This window comes from Vulpes lagopus, chromosome 1 (assembly GCF_018345385.1).
Source record: "Vulpes lagopus strain Blue_001 chromosome 1, ASM1834538v1, whole genome shotgun sequence".
NCBI classification, from domain to species: domain Eukaryota; kingdom Metazoa; phylum Chordata; class Mammalia; order Carnivora; family Canidae; genus Vulpes; species Vulpes lagopus.
In genome coordinates this window covers 71,940,562-71,963,669 of record NC_054824.1, presented here as the reverse complement: position 1 = coordinate 71,963,669, position 23,108 = coordinate 71,940,562, and the positions used below count along the sequence as shown (strand labels likewise).

At 54.2% G+C, this 23,108-nt stretch overlaps 4 protein-coding genes across 23 annotated transcripts; 1 reads left to right on the top strand and 3 right to left on the bottom strand.

Annotated features, from left to right (window-relative positions):
- Nucleotides 1–5: 5 nt before the first annotated feature.
- Nucleotides 6–10,926, bottom strand: BAG6 (BAG cochaperone 6). Of its 18 annotated transcripts, none has more exons than XM_041742851.1 (26): nt 10,668–10,926; nt 9,888–10,014; nt 8,680–8,797; nt 8,351–8,547; nt 8,062–8,115; nt 7,829–7,903; nt 7,002–7,240; nt 6,361–6,490; nt 5,692–5,889; nt 5,250–5,502; nt 4,845–4,922; nt 4,626–4,733; nt 4,393–4,505; nt 4,203–4,290; nt 3,719–4,002; nt 3,011–3,302; nt 2,686–2,855; nt 2,456–2,509; nt 2,237–2,339; nt 2,032–2,156; nt 1,738–1,884; nt 1,578–1,637; nt 1,332–1,484; nt 1,146–1,253; nt 476–622; nt 6–191 (listed from the first exon to the last, which is right to left on the bottom strand). In XM_041742851.1, exons 2-26 carry the CDS (start codon nt 9,999–10,001, stop codon nt 96–98), a joined length of 3,504 nt encoding a protein of 1,167 aa, XP_041598785.1. In that variant the 5' UTR covers nt 10,002–10,014; nt 10,668–10,926; the 3' UTR covers nt 6–95. The 18 variants fall into 18 exon arrangements, with proteins under 18 accessions (XP_041598785.1, XP_041598805.1, XP_041598795.1 ...); XM_041742871.1 differs by lacking the exon at nt 10,668–10,926 and adding an exon at nt 10,102–10,640; XM_041742861.1 differs by lacking the exon at nt 10,668–10,926 and adding an exon at nt 10,482–10,638.
- Nucleotides 10,297–15,576, top strand: APOM (apolipoprotein M). 3 transcript variants are annotated; one of them, XM_041743016.1, is made up of 6 exons: nt 10,297–10,354; nt 14,039–14,193; nt 14,470–14,543; nt 14,630–14,728; nt 14,900–14,998; nt 15,429–15,576. In XM_041743016.1, the coding sequence occupies exons 2-6, from the start codon at nt 14,141–14,143 to the stop codon at nt 15,452–15,454; spliced, it is 351 nt and encodes a 116-aa protein (XP_041598950.1). In that variant the 5' UTR covers nt 10,297–10,354; nt 14,039–14,140; the 3' UTR covers nt 15,455–15,576. The 3 variants fall into 3 exon arrangements, with proteins under 3 accessions (XP_041598950.1, XP_041598930.1, XP_041598940.1); XM_041742996.1 differs by lacking the exon at nt 10,297–10,354 and adding an exon at nt 12,244–12,421; XM_041743006.1 differs by lacking the exon at nt 10,297–10,354 and adding an exon at nt 13,437–13,644.
- Nucleotides 15,577–15,696: 120 nt separating this feature from the next.
- C1H6orf47 (chromosome 1 C6orf47 homolog) lies at nt 15,697–19,229 on the bottom strand. Its single transcript, XM_041742982.1, has one exon. The coding sequence runs from the start codon at nt 17,320–17,322 to the stop codon at nt 16,459–16,461; it is 864 nt and encodes a 287-aa protein (XP_041598916.1). The 5' UTR covers nt 17,323–19,229; the 3' UTR covers nt 15,697–16,458.
- A 143-nt stretch (nt 19,230–19,372) lies between these two features.
- GPANK1 (G-patch domain and ankyrin repeats 1) lies at nt 19,373–23,069 on the bottom strand. Its single transcript, XM_041742970.1, has 3 exons — nt 22,757–23,069; nt 21,017–21,641; nt 19,373–19,998 (listed from the first exon to the last, which is right to left on the bottom strand). Exons 2-3 carry the CDS (start codon nt 21,625–21,627, stop codon nt 19,554–19,556), a joined length of 1,056 nt encoding a protein of 351 aa, XP_041598904.1. The 5' UTR covers nt 21,628–21,641; nt 22,757–23,069; the 3' UTR covers nt 19,373–19,553.
- Nucleotides 23,070–23,108: the final 39 nt, after the last annotated feature.

The following is a 23,108-nucleotide window of genomic DNA, read 5'->3' as shown; positions in this document are numbered from 1 at the left end:
AAAGAGCCAGGAAAATCTGACTTTTATTCCTTAAATACTGTGAAGGAAGATGGGGGAAATGGTCCCCTGATGAGGGAGGGCCAAAGAGCAAACAGCTAGGGATCATCAGTGAAGGCCCGGTGGGCATTAGGGAAGCGCTGGGGGCTGTAGTTGGGGTCTTCCTGCAGTCGCTTCTGTATATCAGCCCGGAGCTAGAGAGAGAGAACAAGCAGGTTGGAGGGGCACGGGCCAGGGCCCTAGGATCCCAGCAAGCACGCGAGGCCATCCCCTAGGAGCTAGCACTTCCCACCAGCCACGCTGTCAGAAGCCGAATACGGCATCACTGAGCCTTCCCAGATGCCACTAGGGGAAAACTTCAAAATATCACGTAGTAGCCCCAGACTGACCAGTTAGTCTCTGAAGAAATCAGAAAAGAGAGGCCCTAGCCCGACCCCTCCCACTACACCATCCCTATTCTGCTTCAAGGTGGGGGCACCTGCTGCCTGTAGCTCTCCTGAACCTCTGGTGCCTCCAGGTCCCGGCTCAGGCTCTCGGGGCTCGTCAGGGGCCGAGCTCCGGCTGCCTTAGCTGCCCGGCTCACGGCCTCTGAGAGAAGCAGCTGGGGGCCCTCACCCTGCATCGTCTGGGGGACAGGGGGTCGGGAGGGAAAAGAGGATCGACGTCAGATCCAGTGCCAACCACCCAGCTCACCCTTTCCAGGAGCCAACCACTGAGTTTCTAAGCTAGTGGAGAGAAGGGAACTAGTTCACGAGTGGTTCTGACGGCAAAAACACCTCCCTAATTTTATCTGGCTCTGACCAAAACACGACACTTGCGCATCCTGGACTCACTCTTCAATACAAGAAGGACAGGGTAAGTGGAGCCATCGGCACTCGGCTAGTCAGTGAGAGGAAGCCGCCTGTGAGGAAGCAGGCCCTCGCCACACAGGGGAGTCAGGCTGTTGAGGGATGACCACACTGCTGGCATATGCTAGCGTGAGGGTGTGCCGCAACCACCACGAGCAAATCAAGTCCCAGGAAGGTTTCCTCACCCCATAAGTGATAGGACAAAAGTAGGAAGAAGTCCTTCCAGCTCTAGCTAGTCTGATTCTAACCACCCGGGAGGAACTGGATGAAACGAGATCCTCAGGGAAGAGGCAGACCAACCTTGCGTCTCTTGGCAGGCATACCACTGAGGTAGGCATCGCTCAAGGGGGGCTGCGGCTTCACTTTCCGCTGGCTCTGAATGTCCTGCTGGATAATCGGGACCCACTCCTGTGGAGGGAAAGACGACTAGGAGCTGGCGCCATGTCCAGCTACCCCTGGTGCTCCAGCTCTCCTCCCGACACTTACTGGGGGGACGGCAGCTGCCCAAGGCTCAGTCTCGGCTGCAGCTCCGTCCTGCTCTTCATGGGAGCTGCCGCCGCCGCCCTCAGGTGCAGGAGGGGGCCCTCGAGACATGGCCTCTTCTGCCGTTGTTCCTGGGGCCGGGGAGGCATTCTCCCGCTGCAAGTCGGAGCGGGAAAACATGGGCTTCAGCATCTTCCACCCTCAGCCCTCCCCGCCACCTTATCTGGCCCCTCAACCTCTCCCTGGTACCTGAGGCTCAGGGGAAGTCCTCTCTGATCCCTGAACTTCCATCGGCTCCTCAGGAAGTGGCTAGGAAATCGGACAAAGAAGCAGAAGAGCACAAAAGGCCTTCTCAAGCCTCTCCCGTCCCTGCAAGTCCCCTGACTGCACTGCCCATCCAGGCCCTTACCTGAGGTGGGTCGCCGACCCTGCGGACGTATCTGAGGATGGCATCGGGGCCCACAGGCATGTGCTCCAGAACCACCTGAAGCCTCAGCCCCATCATAGTGGTCAGCCAGCTCACCAGGGACGGGTTCACCCCACGAGACATGCGACGCTGAGGGCAGAAAGCAGCCTTGGAACACAACACCTTCAACCAGCTTTTGAAAAGTATCAAAGGTAAAGGACAGCAATTTGGAGAAGACAAAACAAGAACTGCAGGACAGCAGAGAGAACAAAGGCCCGGGGGCTGCGCGGTTCTTACTATCCGGCCATTGATGACAGCAGCGAGTTCCATCTGCTGGCCCCCCAAGCAGTGCAGGTTGAGGGCCAGGCACTCAAACAGGCCCTGGTTACACAACTCCAACAAACGGGCCCCAAATCCGCTGTCTGTGGACAAGAGGTGGGGATGCTGGCAGCTGGCACCCCGCACCTCGCACCCCCCGCCCTGTGTGCCTGGCCGCCCTCACCTGTGCAGTGCAGCACGTGAGCAGCAATGCTGTTGAACTGCTCCTGGAGAAACTCCAGGTTGGTCCGGATGATGTCCACGCCAGGCTGAACCTGCACCAAAGACTGAAAACCAAGACACACGGAGACGCCCAAATCAGGGAGCCTGGAAGACTACATTCGCTCCAAGGCGGTGGGAGGAACGGCAGCTACCCCGGCCCCCCGGGAGACGAGGAACTCACGAAACTCTCCCGCACATATTCTTCCAGCCCTGTGATCAATGTGTGGGTCGCCGTCTAAGGGGGAAACAGCAGGAGTTCAGATCCCCCACCCTGGCCTTTGAGACATGCCCTCCCCTCCACCTCCAGTAAGTGCAGGGCTCAGGCTGGACGATCGGCACTTTAGGTGACAGAGTGGAGTCAAGAAAGAGAAGCTGAAGAGGAACATGTGGCGGCCCCCGGCCTTCATTTACCCGTATGTTACCGGGTGTGGGCTCTTGGCCACCCAGGTAGTGCTGGTGGAAAAAGGACCGCAGCTGGGGCTGGAGCCGCTGCAGTGGCTGGAAATGGCCATGAAGAAGCATCACCACGTCCACCATGGAAAAGTTCTGGCACAAAAGAGAAAGCAGGGCCCCGAAGAATCCTAGGGACAGGGGCCGAAGTCAGCAGTGGCCTTTACCCCCTGCCCTGCCTGCGCACCACCAACCCATCGACCTCATCCAGCTCCAGCAACACTCCTTGACAAAGGTCATCAACCTCCCCTCCCTGGAGAAGACCAAGGCACCCTCAATGGCTCACCGAGGGCCCCATCTGCCCCAGGCTCAAAGATGTTACTGGATCCGCTGAGGCGCTGGATGAAAGCAGCGATGCTCTCACTGCTGCCGGCCCGCGCCCCCAGGGAGCCCAGGAGGGAGTTCAGCACACCCTGCACCACGGATGTAAAAAACTCCGGTGAAAGACTCTCAAGACCCAGGCCTCCAGGACTCCCTGTGCCACCAGAAGGGGACCCTGGTGGGGGCACAGTCTGCTGCTCCGGCGCTGGGGGCGGGGGCGGCGGCGGCGGCGGGGGTGGAGGGGCTGTCTGTGCTGCCTGGCAAACAGAGAACACACAACAGAAGACAAGGTGAAAACGGGGATGAGACACCAGAAAGGCACAGGCTGAGAGAAGCCCAACAGGAGAGCCCCACTGTGGTCTTTCCTCCCTAGAACAGAATGAACACATGTGACACAGCAGCAGACTTAGGTGGGGCTCCAGCCCCTCTCCCCCTGAACGCATTAGGTTACAAAGCAGCAATGCCAGGTACTATGCCCTCATAGCCTCAGCTGCTGCTTCTCCCAAATGGGGATAGGTGGGGAATCAGAATCAATGAAGTCCCAGGGCTCCCTCCCATCGACAGGCCACCAGGGGCTGTAGCCCAGCAGCAACATCACAGAAACAAGGCACCAGCACCTGGCTGGGCCAGCAGGCGTGGGGGGGTGGAGCCAAAGAGCAAGCCAGCCACTCACCTGCAGAAAGTCAGTCATGCCCTGTAGAAAGGCAGGGACGCCGGGCATGGCCACGGTGATGGTAGGAGAAGCCATGCCAGGCCCGCCGGCCCCAGGCCCTGCTGGCCCCAGCAAGTTCCCCAGGAGCTGAGAGAACTGCAGGTCGGCAGCCGAAGGCTGAGGGGGAGGAGGCTGGGCAGGCCCCCCGGGAGCAGGGCCAGCTGTGGTAGCGGTGTTGGTAGTGCCGGCACTAGCTGAAGCAGTGGCAGGGGCTGGAGGTGGAGCCATTCCTGGGGTCCCCTGAGCTGGAGAGACCAAAAGAGAAAAGCTGAACTCTGTAGAGAAACGAGACACCACAGCATCTCATTCTGGTCTTGTCAGCAGGAAGCAAGGAAAAAGGATCTCTGGAGAAAACTGGGAAGCGCTCGTCAGGAGACTGAGGAGAACCGGCCTCCAGGGTGGTGGACATCCCTTCAGGTTGAGACGGGCCAGAACAAGGACTCACCCACCAGAACAGGCTGCATCAGAAGCTGCCCCACAAGGCCGCTCACCATCTGGGCCAGAGAAGCATTGGTACCTAGCCCGGCGCCCTGCTGGAGGGAGACAGAAACGGCTTTCAGTCCTGCCCTGCCCATTCCCCATGAGGATTCTTTCCCCAGACTCCCCCCAACGAGAGCTCCTCCATCCTTACTCACTAGAGTACCCGAGACGGGGGGCCCCCCAGGATGGGAAGGCCGAGCCTGTGGAGGGGTGGGCCGGGCAATCACCACCCGGGTCGGAGCCGTGGGGAAGCCTGGCACCTGCTGTCCTGTGGGTGGCAGAGGGGAGACCGAAGAGGGCTGAGGGCCGGGCCCTGGCCTGCTAGCCGACAGCACCCGCCACCATGGACCGTGCCCCACCTCCCAAGCTTCCCCTTCCAGGTTATTACCTGCGGCCGCGGAGGCAACAGCTGCCACCATGGCCTGATGAGTGATCTGGTGGGCGACGGCGTGCATGAACTCAGGGGGCAGGGAGGGCAGCTGGATGAGGGTGGAGCCTGGGGGGCGGGTCTGATGTAACCTTGAACCTGGACCCCCTTCAACCCACCCAGTCGGCCCTACCCCTTCTCTACCCAGAGCTCGGCCTGCTCTGATACCCTCACTCTTACCCAGGGTCTGGCCATGACCAGGGGGTCCTAGGGGGCCAGTGGGAGCACTCGGAACTCCACCAGGCTGTGTGCCAGAATCTGGGCAGGGAGACAGAGAGAATGGCCCTGAGGCAGGCGGCGCCAGGGCTTAACCACATCCTCCTGTGACCAGCATCCTGCTGGCCCTTACTGTCCCCATGAGAAAGCCTGCTTTTCCCTCCACCTAGAAGGGAGGAAGCACTCCCTTCGCCACGCAAACAAACCTGCAGGGACAAGCAGTCCCTCCTGCCCTTTCCTGCACATGTGCACTCAAGCTTCTGTCCTGGTTCCTCTGCTCCATCCCCACCCTCGCTCTCTCACATCTCCGTGCCAACCCACCTCCCACATCGTGCTGCTCTTCTCTACCGACAACCAACCCTCATTCACCTTGGATATTCATGTGCATCATGACCACGGGTTCCACGCTCTGGTGGGAAATTCGGATGACCCTTGGGTGACTGGTGGTTGGGGGGGGAGCTGGCCCTGGCGGGGGAGCCCCCTCGGTTGAAGACTCGACAGTGGTAGAAGTGGGAGCCAGGGACGAGGCCTGCCCAGGACCAGGGGGAGCTGTCTCCGCATTGGCAGTTGGGGGGGGCCGAGTCCCATTCCCCGTCATGGTCACAGTGGTTCCCACATTGATCTGGAAGAGACAAAGGCAGGAGGCAGAAATAAGTAAAACAAGAGCTTAACCCAGAGCATCCCGAGGTATACTGCTGCAGTCTCCCCGTTCTCCACCACTTTGTGTTTCCGAGGTCTCTACCCCTTCTCAATTCAAGCCTGACAGCTACTCTGGGTCATTCGCCATCCCTCCAAGGCTCCCTGGACCCACCTGGATGGGAATGGCTGCTTGCTGAAGCACCATGGGGGTAGTGTAGTGAGACATGGGCCGGACCACATGCAGGTGTCGTGGGGGCGCACAGGCCAGATTGCAGCGGAGGTCAGATAGCGCCACGAAAGTGTTACCCAGCAGCCGCAGGCTCTCCCCCACCAAGTTGATCAAGCGCTGGTCCTCTTCTCGGCCCTCTTGCTGTAACCCCCAGGGCCGAGGACAGGAAAGCAACACATATTAGGTTGCAATAAACCTTGACGACAAAAACAGGTAACACCCTTGAAAAGCCCCATACTCTCTATCTCTATACCTTCAGCTATAGCCTTGGGAGCTTCCAGGTAGACCAGTCTCGGCAAATAACTTCTATATCAAATACGCAGAAAGTTCCCTATTACAACAGGCCTTACAGAAAATCAGTACAGCATCATCTACTAATCTCCCTCACTCTACCTAAGCTTCCTGAGTAACTGAATCGAGGAATCAAGAGACAGAAACAGTAGATTTATGCAAAGATCGTCACCTTCCCTATACAAGAAAACACGTCATTTACTCACAAGTCTATAGAACTGTTTTGTTGCAGACAGTATTTTTTTGGAAGAAAGGGTTAGATGTATTTCTGCCTGTTCCATGTGGGACACAACTGGGGGTGAGGGGGTGGGTGGCACTCACGTTATTGTTGTAGTCCGTGGTGGCAGCAGTACCCAGAACCTCGTAGTAGCGCTGCAAGAAGGGCTGAAGGCGACTCTCAAGCCGCTGTAGCTCCTGAAGCACTTCGACATACTCCGCAGGGGAAGGATGGCTGTGGGCAACCCCAAGAGGCAGTGAGCCGAGGCTTTCCTTAGATCCCCAACCTCCAACCTGACAGACTACACCTGCCCTGCCCCCTGCAGCCTCCCAGACCTCTGGCCTCATCCCTTCTAGCACTAGCAGAACATCTTATCCTTCACCTGCACCCACGGGAAGACAAGAAGAAAAATAACTGCGTCTGTCTTTCTTGCCATACAATCCCATCCCTACGATGGCAAGAAACTTAACTCTCAGAAAGGAACATAATCTATGTGAACTCGGGAGAGAACCTTGATCGGGCTCAGGAGACAGCATCTGTATTTCCTCAGCCCAGAGAGAAGAGCTTCTGGCTCAACTGCCAGCCCCAACCTCATTCAGCTGGTCCGGAACTCTCTCTGCCCTGCCATGCTAACCCCACAGGTAAGACTGCCCAGCAATTCTCTTCTTCTATCATACCCTTCCTGGTTCTCACACTTCACTTAGGACTCCCAACCACTCTCCCAGAGGGTCCCTCTAGTTCTCACTTGGGTGCATTTGTCTCTGGGGCAGGTGTTGGGCCCACTGGGGCTGGGCCAGAAGGGGTGAGTTCCGGGCTCTGGGCTGAGGCACGCTCCTCCACTTCTTCTGCCTCCATAGGCTCCCGAGGAGGCACTTCACTCTCAACTGCTTCTGATGTTTGAGAGCTCAAGGCTACTGGCTCCGGGGCCACAGCTGGCGTCTGGGGGGGTGGCTGACTATGCTGTGCTTGGGGTCCCCCTCGACACTGAAGTGGAGAGATTCAGGATACCAGAGGAAGAGGAGACTGCTGCAGATTACTCAGGTCAACACAGAACGAGTGGAGAAGGAACTCTAACTAGGCTCCCTGAAGGCAGGGCTTTGCACTGGTCTGACTCCCTAGCAACCACTGCAAAACTTTTAACAAGACACATAATAAATAGCTGTAATACTTAAGGGTTACTAACAAAATAGAAGAATTATGGTTCTCTAAGCTTCCACAAGAAGAGTAAAAAATGTCACAAGCTACAATCACAATACAAACGAATGGAATTGGGCCAGCTCAGCTCAAATATGCTAATTAAGAAACTATAATTGAGAAAAGATGCCATGAGAGTTATCTGACCAATGCGAAATAAACTTCCCAGATACCAGGCACCCAGAGGATTGGCAGGAACAAGATAGCCCAACAAAGATACTTTTTCACCCCAAAGAGTGAAGACCGAAGAGAAGAGACCAGATTAGGCAGGAAGAATCCAGCTGATATGGCCAGTCATGCCTTCGCCACCAGGTGGACACAAAACCATTAAGAGAGAATGAAGAAACGGACAGACCCTAGCCAGCCTTGCCCACTGACCTCCATCCGGGATAGTAAGGTTTGTATATCCCTGATCATGTGTTGAGCCATCACCAGCCGTACTCGGGGCTCACTCTACGGTAAAAAAAGTACAATCAGGGTACGTCTGAGATGAAGCCATGCACTCTACCACCTACTGAACCAGGGCCGAGTGGGCTCCTCACCAGGTCCACCCCATCTCATGGCCTCCTTCTCCCAGATCCCCTTCCCTGACCCTCCCAGGCCCATGATACCTGAATCGGGGCCTGTTCCATGTTGATGTGAACATCCACAGCAGAGCCGTCACTCTGGGAAAAGGGTAAGGGAAGTTGCTCTGGGAGAAGCCAAATACTAAGGCCCCCACACCTCCAACTCATTCTCTGGAGCCCCACCCTTTTTCTCAAAGACTGAGGCCGTATCAGACCGCAGGACCCTGGAAACCCAATCTAAAGACCAAGACACCTTTCTTATGAGCTCTCTGTTATTACCACAACCAAACCACCCCTCCCCACAAAAACTGTACTATGTGGAACACAAGCTTACAGGAAGGTTAAAGGTTCCAACCATGACATAGCTGTTGGCATTCCGGTCATGAACAGAGGCCCCAGGCCCCCGAGTACCAGGCGGGGGTCCTCCACCATGGGTGGCTGAGGCAGATCCTATCCCAGAAGATGCCCCAGAAGGGAGCGGAGTCTGAGGAGGAGCCCGTTCCACCAGGTGAATAACCTTTCCCCCAACATCTGCAGGAAAAACACACACACACACACACACACACACCAAAGCATTATATAATCAGGTAAGCCCAATGCCTCAACTCATCTCTCTAGACAGCTGCCTCAACAACCTCTGAACTGCCTCCCCCAAACTCTTACTGTATTCCTGGAGCTTCTTATCATCCTGCAGAACTCGTCCCTGATAAATGAGCCGTTGTTTCTCAGAGGGAATACTAACAGAGGCAGCAATGTGCTCTTTAAACTCCTTTACATTCATCTACAAGGAAAAAGAGACAAAAAACTAGCAGCGATTGGAGGAAAGAGAAGTACAGAAGGGGAACAAGTGACTTTTGGGAGTGAGGGGTAAAAACCACTCAACTATAAAATCGCTACCCATTTGTCTTGACTGTGAGGTAATTATCATGCAAAGCCCCAAACTAAGACATTTTAACACCTGTCAAAACAGACAATAAACATGAACAAAGTTCAGATTATGTGCCCAGAGAAAATTATGTGGCTGAGAAACAGAAATACTGAGTGACATATCCTTCTCTTCCCCGCTCCCAAAGGAATGTGTCTACAGATACCAATGACCCCTCCCCAAACACAAAATGATACAACTCTGCAATCTCAAAGACAAATGCAATGATAAGGAAGCAGGAGTAGAAAATCAAGAAAGGAAGGTTCAACAGAGCAGAAAGAAAAGAGCAAACACTGTCCTAACTGTAGTGGTGATTCTTGGGAAGCACCAGTTTACAAACATCTAATCACAAAGACCTATATGATTTTTTCTATATATTTTAAAAGCTATGGACCAACCCCTCATGATTTTGTCTTAAAATATCACAGGAATTAATGGCATAACCAGCCATGTCTGTGGCGCTAAAAACAAAAGATTCAAATTATGCCACACACACTAGTGATTCCGCTCAGCAGTGTGTTAGAGTTCTACCTGCATTATAGGCTCTGACTTCTAGCCTTTAAAGACATAAAACAGACCTGACCAATTTTTAAGACTCGAGTTTTGGATCTCTGTTCTGTTTCCCTTCCCAAAGGCAGGAGCCATGTCTGTCCTCTTGGGCTGGGGTTCACTCATGATGCTGGCATATATATATTTCTCCCTCCGTATTTCCCTCTGCACTGAATTCTTTCAAGGTGGGAAAAGGCAGAAGAACAAAATCTGCCTCATTCGACAGAATCCATACCTTCTCCCTCAACAACAAACACCAGAAAATGTCCTATCTAGAACGTGAACAAAGGAACCAATGAAGTAAGATTTAAGGACGAAAAAAATTCGGTTCTCTCAGGATAACAGACCTACAACAGAAAGAGTTAATGGGTGTCTTCCAAAAGTACTGGGGTCTCACCTGGGCCCCCACAATAAATGTCCGAGTCTGAGAGTCCAAGGTCTTCACCAGCACCTCCAGGCTGTCAGGCTCCTCCATACTGGAAGTGGTACTGGTACTATCAGTGGGCTCCATCGCAGATAGATCTCTAAAGAATAGAGGGAGGGAAGCCTGTCGCCCAGAGCTGATTTGATATACCCGGAAGCCTCACCGGCTTGAGTCTCCGCCCTAATACCTGAAGAGTTTCTCCCGCACGAGCCTACACACTCACACCCGCCCCCATTCCCCTTCTGATTCCGAGGCACCAGGAGAGAAACACAAAGGGCAGGCAGGAGATCGACGGCACAGGGAGCTGGAGGACGGGCAGATGGGAGGGGCTCCGCAATGCCAATCACAATAAGGGAGGGCCAGTCAGGCTGGGAAGCCGGCAAAGTAGGAAGCAGGAGACTCGTGTCATCACCAGTCGCGATACGACAAAGGCCCCAAAGGTCGGCAAACCCCCGGGAGCACACGCGAGCGGGGGGAGGGGGGAGTCGCGCCAGATTTTGCGGAGACAGTGGTTTCGCGCACGCGCGCCACGCCACGCCCACCGAACCCGCCTAAATCACGACAGACCCGAAATGACGGACACGCACGGGGGGCCAGATTGGCTAGCTGACTGCCCCCCTCTTCCGCCTGCCCTCGATGCTCCAGTAGAGCGGCGCGACCAACACACACCACACGCACGCACACACATACACACAAACCCCACCGCAACCCACACCACCACCCCGGGCTCCGCCCCCGACTTCCCCACGGTACCGTCACTTCCGGTCTCCCCCAACTTGCCACCGATGGTCACTTCCGTTTCCCCGATAGTATTTGGGGATCGCAAGGCGGTACTTCCGGCTCCCCCCAGGTCCCGAAGTTTTACTTTTGTTGGGAACGATGAGGAAGTTCGCGGCCCCAAACAGTGAGTTCCTTGGGGCCAGACGGGCCGGGGCCGGCCTGGATGGGAGGGAGCCGAACACCCCGAGGAGCCACCGCCACCGTCGCCCGGGGGACCGTACTGCGCCTGCGCGCGTCGCACTACGCATGCGTACACCTTTAGGCACCGCCCAACCCCCCGCTAACGCTGTTCTTGTCTGTGTACGCGCTTGAGCTGTAGGTGGTTGAGGTGGCTACTTTAAATGCCTGAAAATAATTACCAGGTGAGAGACTATGTTTCAAGAGGCTTGGGACAGTTGTGTGCCTCTAGCGGCTTGGCGACTGGGGATTATGCCTCGTGAATCTCTGTTAAAGTCTTGGCCGGCCGAGAATTTGAGGCGGCACTGCGCTGGCCTCCTAAAATTCTGTCTTCAGCGCCTCCGGAAGTCCTCCTTTCTCTAGGCAGTTGGAGGTGGTTCGCGAGCAGCCGGGGCGTGCCGCCGCGTGGTTGGGGCCGACCTCGGCGCTGCGTGGTGGGCGTTTGGCTGGACGCGGGCGCCATGTTCCTCGGTGGCAGCGTGCGGCCGTGGACACGCCATGTTGTGGAGCAACTACGGATTCACTGCTTCTCAGGACTCTCCTCAGAAAGGGCGCCTCCGAGTTTGGGAATTGGAAAGGAGTGGAGTTGGACTGGGCCGAAACACAGGATTCCGGCCCTGGAGCACTGAAGGGGCCACCGAAGGGCTTCCGCAGGCCGGGGTCCCCCGGCGGACTGGGCAGTGCTCACCGCCTGAGCCCCCAACCTCGGCCTCGGGTAGGCCTGCCTGCCTCCCTCCCGGGCCCACGGCCTTTGTGGGGCCTGTCGTTCCTACTCGATTCCCAGTACTGTTTCATAAGAGCCCTAATAAATAATTGTTTAGCGAGCACTTGGTTTGTAACAGGAATATACTCAGGGCTTTGCGTACTGTCCTGTTTAAAAGCCTTTCAATACCGGAGATGGTCATTACATCCATTGTATAGGTGAGTACACTTAGGCAAAACTAAGGCAGAACCGACAAACCCAGGCCTACCAGACCCCGGGTCAAGCACGTCTACTTTACTGCCCCAATAAATTACTGTATGTTATATATATTTGCTTCTTACTATAAGAACTGGCAAACAGGGATCCCTGGGTGGCGCAGCGGTTTGGCGCCTGCCTTTGGCCCAGGGCGCGATCCTGGAGACCCGGGATCGAATCCCACGTCGGGCTCCCGGTGCATGGAGCCTGCTTCTCCCTCTGCCTGTGTCTCTGGCTCTGTCTCTCCTTCTATCTCTCAAGAATAAATAAATAAAATCTTTAAAAAAAAAAAAAAAAAGATTTAAAAAAAAAAAAAAAAAGAACTGGCAAACAAAAAAAAATGGCAAACATTACTCCCAGATGTTATAATGAGCCCTCATATACCCGTTACCCAAATTTTCTTTTAACTAAATCACAATCCCATAACAAACCCTACCACTCAGAACAAATTGGCAGTCTGTGGTTTATACATAATCTATTAGGAAGCGCCATCTTTCATTGCATTAACTGCCCCACCCCCTTGGCACTATCAAATGACTGCTTCTTGACAACTATTTTCTTGCTATTTGAGAACCTGGAGCCACCAGAAACTGTAAGTGCCTTTACAAACATTAATTATAGCGAATATTTCCTTCGGATTTAACAATAGGCAGGCCCTTGCCAAGGGCTTTATTAAAGTGCATAATCTGGGATCCCTGGGTGGCGCAGCGGTTTGGCGCCTGCCTTTGGCCCAGGGCGCGATCCTGGAGACCCGGGATCCGGTCCCACGTCGGGCTCCCGGTGCATGGAGCCTGCTTCTCCCTCTGCCTGTGTCTCTGCCTCTCTCTCTCTCTCTGTGACTATCATAAATAAAGATTAAAAAAAAAAAATAAAGTGCATAATCTCGTTTAATCCTGTGAGATTGATGATTTGGTCATCAATGAAATGAAAATGAAAAAAAAAAAAGGCACTGAGATTAATAAAACTGCAAGATCTAATACATAGTGGAGTTAGGGTTTGCACCCACTCTGCCTAATAACCCATATCTTCTAACCCTTACATCATGTAGTCTCTTCTAATGATAAACGTTAAGTGAGTGAACTTTTCTCAGGGCTGTACATACTGTTTCCCCAATTACTTCAGAAAGAAGGCCTCCCATCCACTAGGCCCCAGCACCTGGTTCATACCTGTTTTAAAGAACTTACCAGGCTGTGTACTGCAATGATTTGTTTTGTTTACTCAGCTAGTTTTCTTTTTACTGCTCTCAAGGCCAGGGACTGTCATTCATTTTTATGTCCCTAGGGGTTTAGCTGGCACACAGCTGGGCCTCACAACAGTCTGCTAAGTGAATGAATGAAAGAATCAGTCTGCCTCTTTTCAGTGCTACACAACTGAGCAGATATCCAGCTCGGATACAGGTTGAAGGGCCACAGGCTTCTACCTGGAGGGCTCAGCTCCCATTAATTCATAAGACACTCTGGACATGCCAGGGTGTATTATGGAGTGATGGCATTTAGAAGAGGGGGAGGAAGGCCTGAACACTGTAAGTAATCTATGATTGGGTTGGAAAACAAGGTTGAAGTTACTCATTAGCAGGTGAAAGGGTCAAGGGTCAAGGCAAGGGGGCTGGAAGCAGAGTGGACTAAGTAACAAGACGGTGGGGGGAGAGCAGTTAAGGCACCAGCCACTTCACGAAGAGCACCAGCTCCCTGCTACCTGAAGATGTTCCACCAAGTATGGGCAGCTCTGCTCTATCTCTTTGGTATTCTCCTTAACTCCATCTACCAGTGCCCTGAGTACAGTCAACTGACAACTCAGGGAGTGGATGGGAAAGAGGTATGGACTGAGAATGGGGAAAGCTGATGGTGGGAGCTCTGAGGGACTTGAGTGGGTGGCCTTGGATGACCAGAAGCCATGCTGGGAACGAAAGGGAGAAAGGCCGTGAGTATCGTGATAATGAATGCAAGAACAAGTGAAAAAAAAAAACAGTACTGTGGCCATCAATGTGGAAACACGGTAGAATTGGGGGCTGGGTGGTTACTCAGGTTGATTGAGAGGGCTACAAAGGAAAAATTGCTTAATGACTCCATGTCATAACCCACCTCTAGTCAGAACAAAGCAGCTGCCACGCCACTCCTCTAAGTCTTGCTGTCTTAAGAGTAAAGATGAAGAGGTTGAATGGGCCCTGTGGTGGGGACCCACCCTCTTCTGATCCCCTCATTCTCTGCAGTTCCCAGAGCCACACCTGGGCAGGTGGTACTTCATCGCAGGGGCAGCTCCCACCAAGGAGGAGTTGGTGACTTTTGACCCTGTAGACAACATTGTCTTCAGCATGGCTACAGGCTCTGCCCCCATGCAGCTCCAGCTTCGTGCTACCATCCGCATGTGAGTGATGAGGCGGGGCACCAGGAGGTGCAGTCTCTGCCCAAAATATGAGCACCCACCCACCAAGAGCCAGGCTCTTTGGGATATCCACTGTTTTTGGCCCACTAAATTCAACAATTCTCTTAGTTTCCCTCTGAAAAGAGATGAGCCTACCCAACCATCCCTTGGTAGTTTGAAACTTCAGAGAGAAATAAGATGGGATAAATGGAGGCTGGTACTGTGTGGCTGGGAGTCACACTGTGTCACTGTCTTTTGTCTTTGCCACCGCTTCTGCAGGAAAAATGGACACTGTGTGCCCCGGAAATGGATCTACCACTTGACTGAGGGGAGCACAGATCTCAGAACTGAAGGTTGGTGTACTCCAGCCTTCACTCTCCCCATGTCCCTTGGGCTTGCTTGGTTTTGCATCTCTGTCCTCACACTTCCCCCTCAACAGGCCGCCCTGACATGAGGACCATGCTCTTCTCTAGCTCATGCCCCGGTGGAATCATGCTGAAAGAGTCAGGCCACGGTTACCAGCGCTTCCTCCTCTACAGTGAGTGGGGATGCCAGACAGGAAGGGTTGGAGAGAAACACAGGAGGGCGGAAGAGCCTCTCACTCTGGGCCTTATGAAATCATCCCAGGAAGGACTGGGTGCTTCCCCTCACCAGGGCAGTGCTGAGAAGCTGGGACTTTGATGGGCCTGGCCCTGCCCTGCTCTTCCAGATCGCTCACCACACCCTCATGAGACATGCGTGGAGGAGTTCCAGTCCCTGACCTCCTGCCTGGACTTTAAGGCCTTCTTACGGACTCCCAGGAATCAAGGTAAGGGGGTAAAGTCCCACAGAAGAGGACTAGGACTCACCAAGTCTTCTGCAGATGCTGGATGAAAGGGACTCAAGTGATGTCACTGGAGGGCAGGCCAAAGGCTGACATTATTAGAGTGGCTGTGCTGACACCTCCATTTGTGTCATAGGCTGTGATGGCACCAGAGGATGTGGCCAACAGCTGTGATGTCACCTGAGGGAGCCAGGATGGGCTCTGGGCTACTCAAAAGAGAGGTTCCTGAGTTTGTGGTGGATAAAAGGAGCGGGGGGGGGGGGGGTCAGACACAGGGAAAAAGACCTCAGAGACCCCTTCTTTGATGTGGGGAAGAGCAGAAATGCATTCTCCTCTACCCCACCATCACCAACCTTGCTTTTTTCCCTGGAGTTCCTTCCTTTCCATTCTCTTCTTTTCTCCCTCCTCCCACCAGAGGCCTGTGAGCTGTCCAGTAACTGACCTGTGGCTTCATCTGTGCCCCAGATGGATATGGTGAGAGCTACAGTTGTGCTTGGGGGAAGGAGAAGCTGGAGACTCCCAACTCCCTTTCAAGAGTAATAAAGATGATTTTTCAGTCCTCATCTCATTTCGGGTTTGTCTCCAGACATCAGTCTTCCCCACCTCTATCTCAGTACTTCCTTGCACTTTCTACCACCTAAACCCCCTGCTGGACGGCGTCAGGAAATGACACTGAGTGGTGGTAACTCTTTGTAGTGGTATATTTAGGATTTGATGTGACACATTTATTGCTGACTGTGCAAACACCTAGTCCCAGAGTGGGAACTCCAAGCTCCAGTTCTTCCCCATACTGCCTGTCTGAACTGCCAGCCCCTCTGAATCGGTCCTCCTGCCTATACGACCTGCACCATCCCCACTCCCCCTGGCTCCTGGGAAGATCCAGATCCTTCCTGCAGGCTCCTAATCACTGTAGGCCCCTATCCACACCCCTTAACCCACCTGCCTCAGTCCCATTCTTCCCTAGATGGCTTAGATCCTACGATCCAAGGGATCCCTTGGGTCTCCAACCACCCTCTTACACTAGTCAGAAGCCTTTCTGTCCTGCTTCTGGTCTCCACCTCTGGGTAGTTTTGAAAGGTAAAGATTACTCTTTAGTCTTTATTTTTCACCACTATGCTTTTTTTTTTTCTTTTAAAAAGTAAAGGTGGAAAGAATAAACGAAATGGGAGAAATGTAAAAGCAAGAAGTAACAACAGCTGGTGAATTCAAGGGCCATATCCCCATTGTACATAAACAGATGCCCTAAATAGCTCTACTCTCCTGTGTGTGAAGGAAGGCCATGCCCTCACACTCTGGGGTTTCTTCCCCATTCCTGAGGTCCCTATGCTTACAATCTGGGGCATGGCCCCCACTCTCCTACACCTACTCTTTCTCCCACCCCACTCAGGGTTGGGTCACTAGGTCACACCCTATCCTGCAGGCATAACCCCTCTCCTGGGTCTCCTCTATTCCTCACCCTCCCTCTCCAACTTCTCATCCTCCAAGTCAGTGGCCTCCTCCTCCCCACTGGGCTCCCGGAGGCTGACTGCCAGCACCAGGGCCTGTAGGAGACCAAAGAGGCAGGCAAAGTGTAGAGGGTGAGCAGTAAGTAGGCTCAACACAGCATGGAGCCCATGCAGGGCAGCCACGAAGGATAGTAGCCCATGCAGCCAGAGGCCCAGCGGTCCACGCAGGCCCAACGCGTCCAAAGCTGCTCTCAGAGGGCGTGAGCATAGCCCCAGCAGGGCTGAGGCAAGCAGCTCCAATAGATGCAGAGTCAGGTTGGTTGATATCTGCAGACTCTCCTCTGGGCTCCCCAGGTACTGCAAGGGAGCCCCTGTTCTTCCACCTGGATCCCCCCGCAGCCAGCCCAGCAGCTTCTGACGCCGCCCTGGCTTCTCCACTGGGGCTTCAGGCCCAGGGGGGCTCAGTACCTCTTCAGGGGACACTCCAAGTCTGGTGCCACTTGAGTCCACAGGATCCCAGCCCAGTTTGGGAATGGTCCCTCCAGTCTCCAGTCTCCCAGACTCTTGAGTGTTAGAAGCAGTCTTGTTCCACTTGAAGGAATCCATTCTGTTGCTCCCCAGTTGCTCATCTCGGGACTCCCTGCTTGGTTCTGCAGCAGCCCCAGAGCTCCTCCGTGCCCCTGTGTCCTTGGTCTTGGGAGGCCCCACATCTCCCATGGTTTCTGGGGCACTATCCCAGTCACTCCCTGAATTCTCAGAGGAGCTATCCATTCGTCTGAGTTCTGGGGTAGGCAGGTCAGGCTTCGTAGGTTTCCGGTGGCCCCAGGGGCGAGGTAGCCAACCACCAAGCCGTCGCAGGAACATGGTTGGGATGTGTAGTGAGTCCCTAGATTCTGGGGCTGCTTCCTGGCACCTCTTAGATTTTCAGGTTTGGGGCCTGAGTGTCTCCTCTGAAGCCAGTCTGTTCCAGCTCAGAAGAACTGTTATCTGTTTCGTGAGTTCTACTCTGAACTCACAAGTAGCTCTCCACTTCTCGGGATGCTGTGCAGCCTCAAGTGTGGAAAGCGGCTTGTTTCCTTTTCAATTTTGAGGTAAAGGAGAGAGGCACATCCAAATTCGTTCACCACCACCACTACCACCCCACACCCAAGATCCAGGACAAGAATCCCAGGACCTGACAAGGCCTGGGTCACCCCCACGGTGTTCTCCCTGGGTTTCTGGGTTTCCTTTCCTGCAGGCAGCACCCCAAGTTTCACTCACCAAGGCCACGCCCCAAGGTGCCCCAGAAACTGGAGAGGCGGTACTCCATCCAAGAGGAAAGGAAGGAAGGAAGGTGGCCCTGGGTCTCAGGTAATCCCAATCTGGAGAGTCCTGAACTGCTGACCTAAGGGAGCTCAACAACAGGCAATCAATCTCCTATTGGGGGTTAGGAGAGAGGTGTTGAGCAAACTCCAGCCAGCAGCGTTCTTCCCTTGATTCAGAGGGTTATGAATCAAGCGGCCCGACCGGCAGCTGAGACGCAGCCTCCACAAGGTCAGGCCAGAGGTGTCTCGAGAAATCGTCGTCGCGAGGCCAAGCGCGCGGGCCTGCCGGGGTACCTAGGCGTCCGGGCACTGTGCACTGCGACCCCTCTCGGGCCGCGGCCTCCCCAGGCCGCCTGGAGCCGCAGAGCCCGGAAGCAGCTGCACCAGGGCTGGAGGGACAGACGGGGGCGGAGCCTGCAGCTCGCGGGGCGGGCCCTGCAGAACCACCCCACCCCCTGCGCCCCCGCGCGTTTGTACGCGCCACTCTGCGGGGTGCGCGCTGAGATTTGGCCGGGCCTGGGCAGGAGGGGAAACCTGGCGGTCAGTTTTCACTGCCCGAGGGTCCCTGGGCCGCCAGTGTTTCCTTGCCCCTTGGTTCTTCCCTGCCTCCCCCCGCCCCCCCCCTACGCCGTCTTTTCATGGCCATGGCTTCATGAAAGGCTTTTCTGGAAAAGCAAGCTGCTTCTCCGGTACCCGTGTTGATCTTCCTGATCCCTCCAGGCCCATTCTACTTCCCGGGGTCAGTCGGACAACAGTTAAGCTCTCCTTCAGCCAGGAACCTGGTATGAGCAGCAGGAGGGGGGAGGAGACAAGTGTAGACAAATAATGTGCTTTCTATCTCCGGAGTTTTCAGGTAATAAAGTGAACCTTGATTTAAAGGTTACATTTGGGAGGCCAGAGTTCTGGCTCTATTTCAGCTAACACCATTGAGGCTGGGTAATTCCTAGGCCCTCCCAGCCCATTGGCCTCTTCCTGCAAGACCCTGCCTACTCTCATCACCTCTGAGAGCTTTCCCAAGCTTCCCCTCACTATGCATTGTGTATTTGATCACATAGCTGCCTCCCCCAGCTGTGAGCAATTAGAAGTTTGGGACTGTCTCACACCTCTTAGCACATAGTATCTGAACTTGTTTAAAATCAGTAATCAAAAGGACACCTGGGTGACTCAGTGGTTGAGCATCTACCTTTGGCTCAGGGCATGACCCCGGGGGGTCCCAGGATGGAGTCCTACATCCGGCTCCCTGCAGGGAGCCTGCTTCTCCCTCTCCCTGTCTCTCTGCATCTCTCATGAATAAATACAATCTTTAAAAAAAAAAAAAAAAAGTCAGTAGTTGAAAAAATAAAACAGTGATTGAATTGGCTGGAGTGGTCAGGGGACACTTACTGGTGCAGGCAAGCCTGGCATAGAGCTTGGGCAATTCCTGGTTCAGGGGATTGAAAGAATAGCTGGGGGCATTCCAGGTTGGGGCTAGGACCTGGAAGTGAACCAGACGGACAGGTAGGTGACCCTATCCTGCCACCAGAAAGGGCTACCCCTTCTGGCTCAGGTAGGACTTGCATGTGGCCCCCAGACTTGTTTGGCCTTCCCACAATAGCTTCCAGAAAAGTTAATAAAACACAAAAGAAGAAATTTGATTTATTTTTCAGCTCTCAGCTCCTCTCTCCCAAAGGCAGAGCCCACTGACTACAATCTGAGTGTTTGGAACCTGGACAGACCCCCAGAAGTAAAAGCTAAAGTGCCTAGGTCCAAGTTCAGACTTCAGCAATAGATCAGGATCAGACCTTACCAAGGTCAGAACTCAAGGTTCATGTATGTCCTCAGATCCCACTCCCAGGCCCTGTCTTTCTCCTCCTGCCTTCTCTCCTCTCTCCAGCTCAGTGTGGTCACCCGAGGGGCTCTCTCCCTCCCAGCTATGGCCCGAGTATCTCGGGCCAGGAAGTGTGTGACTCGGGGTTGGGGCACCGATCTGTAGCCTAATCCTTCCTGATCCCTCTTGAGGACAGTGGGGATGGGGTTGGTGCGGCCCTCACCCCGGGGTCCCAGCCCCATTCCAGGCTCCCAGCCTCCCCTCAGCAGCAGCTTAAAGCCTGGGCTGGAGGTGGGCACCCCAAGGGGCAGGCTGGGGGACCTGAGATCACGAGGCAGTGACAGCAGGTGAGCAGTGGATGTGCAATGATTAGAGTCTTGGAAGTGAGCATCGCAGGTCTCGCAGTACTGGAAGGAAGGGGATTGGGACCTGTAGGGGAAAAAGAGAAAGAGATGAGGGAGGGGAAGAGTGGAGGTTGTGGAGGGAGGGAGGCAGAGCGGGGTGGCAAGGTGGGAAGTCTTTCTAGCCTTTCTGCTAAGAAACAAATTGCCTTCCAACCCACTTAGCAATGAGGGACCCAGAGGGGAACAGCTAGAAGAAATAGCAACCAGGCTTCACAAGATCTTGGGCAAGGCATAATAATAACTACAATTTATATATATATTTATATATATACAGTTTTTTTTTAATGTTTTTTTTTTTAATTGATGATAGTCACAGAGAGAGAGAGAGGCAGAGACATAAGCAGGCTCCATGCACCAGGAGCCTGATGTGGGATCCGATCCCGGGTCTCCAGGATCACGCCCTGGGCCAAAGGCAGGCGCCAAACCGCTGCGCCACCCAGGGATCCCCTATATATATGTAGTTAATGCCATATATATATATATACATATATATATATACACACACACACACATATATATATATAGGGTAAACCGTCATCCTAACACTACATATATTGACCCATTAAATCCTTACAATTCTTTAACATAGGTGTTCTTGTTACCCCCCATTTCTCAGATAAGGTAAATGAGGCACATAAAAATTAGGTTGCTTGACCAAGTAAGTAGAATCAGAATTTAAACCCAGAGAGCTGGGACACCTGGGTGGCTCAGCGGTTGAGCACCTGCCTTTGGCCCAGGGCGTGATCCTGGAGACCTTGGATGAGTTCCACATCGGGCTCCCTGCAGGGAGCCTGCTTCTCTCTCTGCCTCTCTCACTCTGTGTCTCTCATGAATAAATAAATAAAAATCTTTAAAAAAACAAACAAACAAACAAACAAAAAACAGGGAGCTCACATTTACTACTACTCGATTCCACTGCCATATCAACCTACACTGGGGATCAGGGAGAGAACCTTCGAGTCTGTTCCAGAGCCTCTGGCATGGAGGGACTAGGAAGGGCAGAACACACTGAAAGATGGGCATGGGTTAAGGCTTCCTCTCACCGGTTCTCTGGATTCCTCGTCTCTCCGTGGCTCTCTCGGACCATGCGCGCCACCTCAGGAAAACCTGCTTCTTCGGCCAGCTGAGCAGCATCCTTGCCACCCAGCTCACAGACACCCACCCAGGCAGCTCCACGGCCCAGGAGATAGCGCACAGCAGCCCCCTGGCCTGCTCGAGCAGCACACATCAGGGGGGTCCACCAGAAGGCATCCCGAGCATTGATATTGCCCCCCGCTCCCCCTGCCTCGTGAGGATCCAATAGCCTTCTTAGTTCTGCTAGGTCACCCTCCTGGGCTGCCCTCAGTATCCAATGGGTCATCTTGTCCTCTGCCTCATGGGATCTCCTTTGTCCATGTCCTGCTGAGGCTCCTACAGCAGCTTCCCCCATCATTCTTCTCTTCTTCCTCTTTCTTTTCCTGGCAGGTTCAGGCTGAGATCTCTGGGATCCAGGGATGCTGCTCTCTTCTGCAATCAGGGCCTCATAGAAAGCCCGGGCTGCAGCCCCATTCAGGGTGGGCTCCAGCTCTTCAGGCTGTGACTGCTGCTGCCCATCTTTCCAGAGGTCACTGGGGTTGGTGGCCGGGGTGAAGGTGATGAGGGAGGGCCTGGACATGGCTTTTGGGAGAACTGAGATGATGAGACTAATTAAAGGGAGTATGAGACAAGCAAGCCAATCCCTTGGTGGCTCTGCATTGACCAGAACCACCTCCACAGATCTGCTGGGATGAGCAAAAGTAGCCTTTTCCAAGTCAAAACCCCCTCTTATACTCTAAGTGACCCCACAACCTAGGACCCTACAGGGCCTAAGGACCATAGGTCATGTGGAAAAACAGAGAGCCATACAATAACAGCCCATATCCCTCGTAAAAGTTAACTTAACAAAGATTTAATGAGAATTGCCCAGAGGCCCATCCCTATCGTCACCAATAAGTAAAAACAGCTTCTCTCTCAAACTACTTGATCACCAGGTAAGACGTGCAGTTAAGAAAACAATCAGCCTAGCCCTTTAAATCTTCCTTGATCCTATGTCAGGGTAGAGTCTTTCCAAACAAAAACTGACTTTTAACCTTCTCCGGATGCAAGAAGCAGATTTGGGGGAGAAACTCCAGTCTCTGTGGAGACCCCACAGGGTCTCTGTACCGCAAAAATTTTATCTAAGCAAAGGTGCTGCCAGTCCAATAGCCGCACGACCCAGACACACACGTGTGACTGAAAAAAAATCAACCACCACAAAGCAGAACTTGAGGGTGCGGGCGTGTGCGAAGCGCCAGGCTGAGCCTTCCCACGGTGGGACCCTCCAGGATGCCACGTGCCCAGGCAGCGCGAGGAAGGAGGCTCTGTCGGTTGGGGTCCTACATCTACATAACGCCCCACAATGCCCTTCGCCTCCCGGAACGTGGCCCCCCCCACTCGAGCGCAGTTTTTGGACCTGCGAAATCACCGAGTTAAGAAGGGCTCTGAGAAGGCGGGAAGAAACCTGTGGAATGCCCCGAAGCCGTGAAGTGAAATAACGTCACGCCACCCCTCACCATTATTCTGAGCAGGGTTCAAAGGTCACACTTAGTGCCCACAGCAGAAGGCCCCATTCAAGCTCCGAGAGGAGATGGAAAAGTGCAAGGGGACGAGCAGCAGAATGGCTGGCGCCACTTCAGGTTAGCGCACGGGCCGTTCCAATTCTCACACCGCTCACCTCAGCCCAGCCCACTCTTCCCACGTCCCGCGAGCAAGGAGCCCGGCCTCACCTCCCGCCTGAGGAGACTAGACCCCGGGGTGAAGCACCGGCCCGGGTGGGGCCTCCAGTGGCGGGCCTGACTCTGGCGAGAGGCTCCACAGGCAACAAGGACCCGGTGGGGTAGTCGGGGACGAGGTCAGCACCCTGGGCTGCCGCCAAACACCTGGGGCAGAGCCTCGCTGTGTGAGGGGAGTTGCAGGAATCCGGCCCTCCAGCCCCGTTCCTTCCCCGCCCCCTCTCGGCCCCTCAGTTGCGCGACTCTACGACTCTATTTCCCATACTCCCTGGCCCAGAACGGGGTACTGCGCTTCCGCTTCCGGTGGTATCCCGCTGCTCCCCACCCCCGAGCGTCTTGTTCCTGG

Coding starts and splice junctions, on each gene's coding strand:
- BAG6 (XM_041742804.1), bottom strand. CDS start 10,602: ATGTGTGTGCGTGCGTGTGGTGTGTGTTGGTCGCGCCGCTCTACTGGA. Junction 8,798..9,887: donor CATTTATTGTGGGGGCCCAG/GTGAGACCCCAG, acceptor TTTTCCTTGTAG/ATGAATGTAAAGGAGTTTAA. Junction 8,548..8,679: donor TAAGAAGCTCCAGGAATACA/GTAAGAGTTTGG, acceptor TTTTTCCTGCAG/ATGTTGGGGGAAAGGTTATT.
- APOM (XM_041743006.1), top strand. CDS start 13,531: ATGTTCCACCAAGTATGGGCAGCTCTGCTCTATCTCTTTGGTATTCTC. Junction 14,194..14,469: donor CTTCGTGCTACCATCCGCAT/GTGAGTGATGAG, acceptor CCGCTTCTGCAG/GAAAAATGGACACTGTGTGC. Junction 14,999..15,428: donor ACGGACTCCCAGGAATCAAG/GTAAGGGGGTAA, acceptor TCCTCCCACCAG/AGGCCTGTGAGCTGTCCAGT.
- C1H6orf47 (XM_041742982.1), bottom strand. CDS start 17,322: ATGTTCCTGCGACGGCTTGGTGGTTGGCTACCTCGCCCCTGGGGCCAC.
- GPANK1 (XM_041742970.1), bottom strand. CDS start 21,627: ATGTCCAGGCCCTCCCTCATCACCTTCACCCCGGCCACCAACCCCAGT. Junction 19,999..21,016: donor ACGAGGAATCCAGAGAACCG/GTGAGAGGAAGC, acceptor TTTCCCCTACAG/GTCCCAATCCCCTTCCTTCC.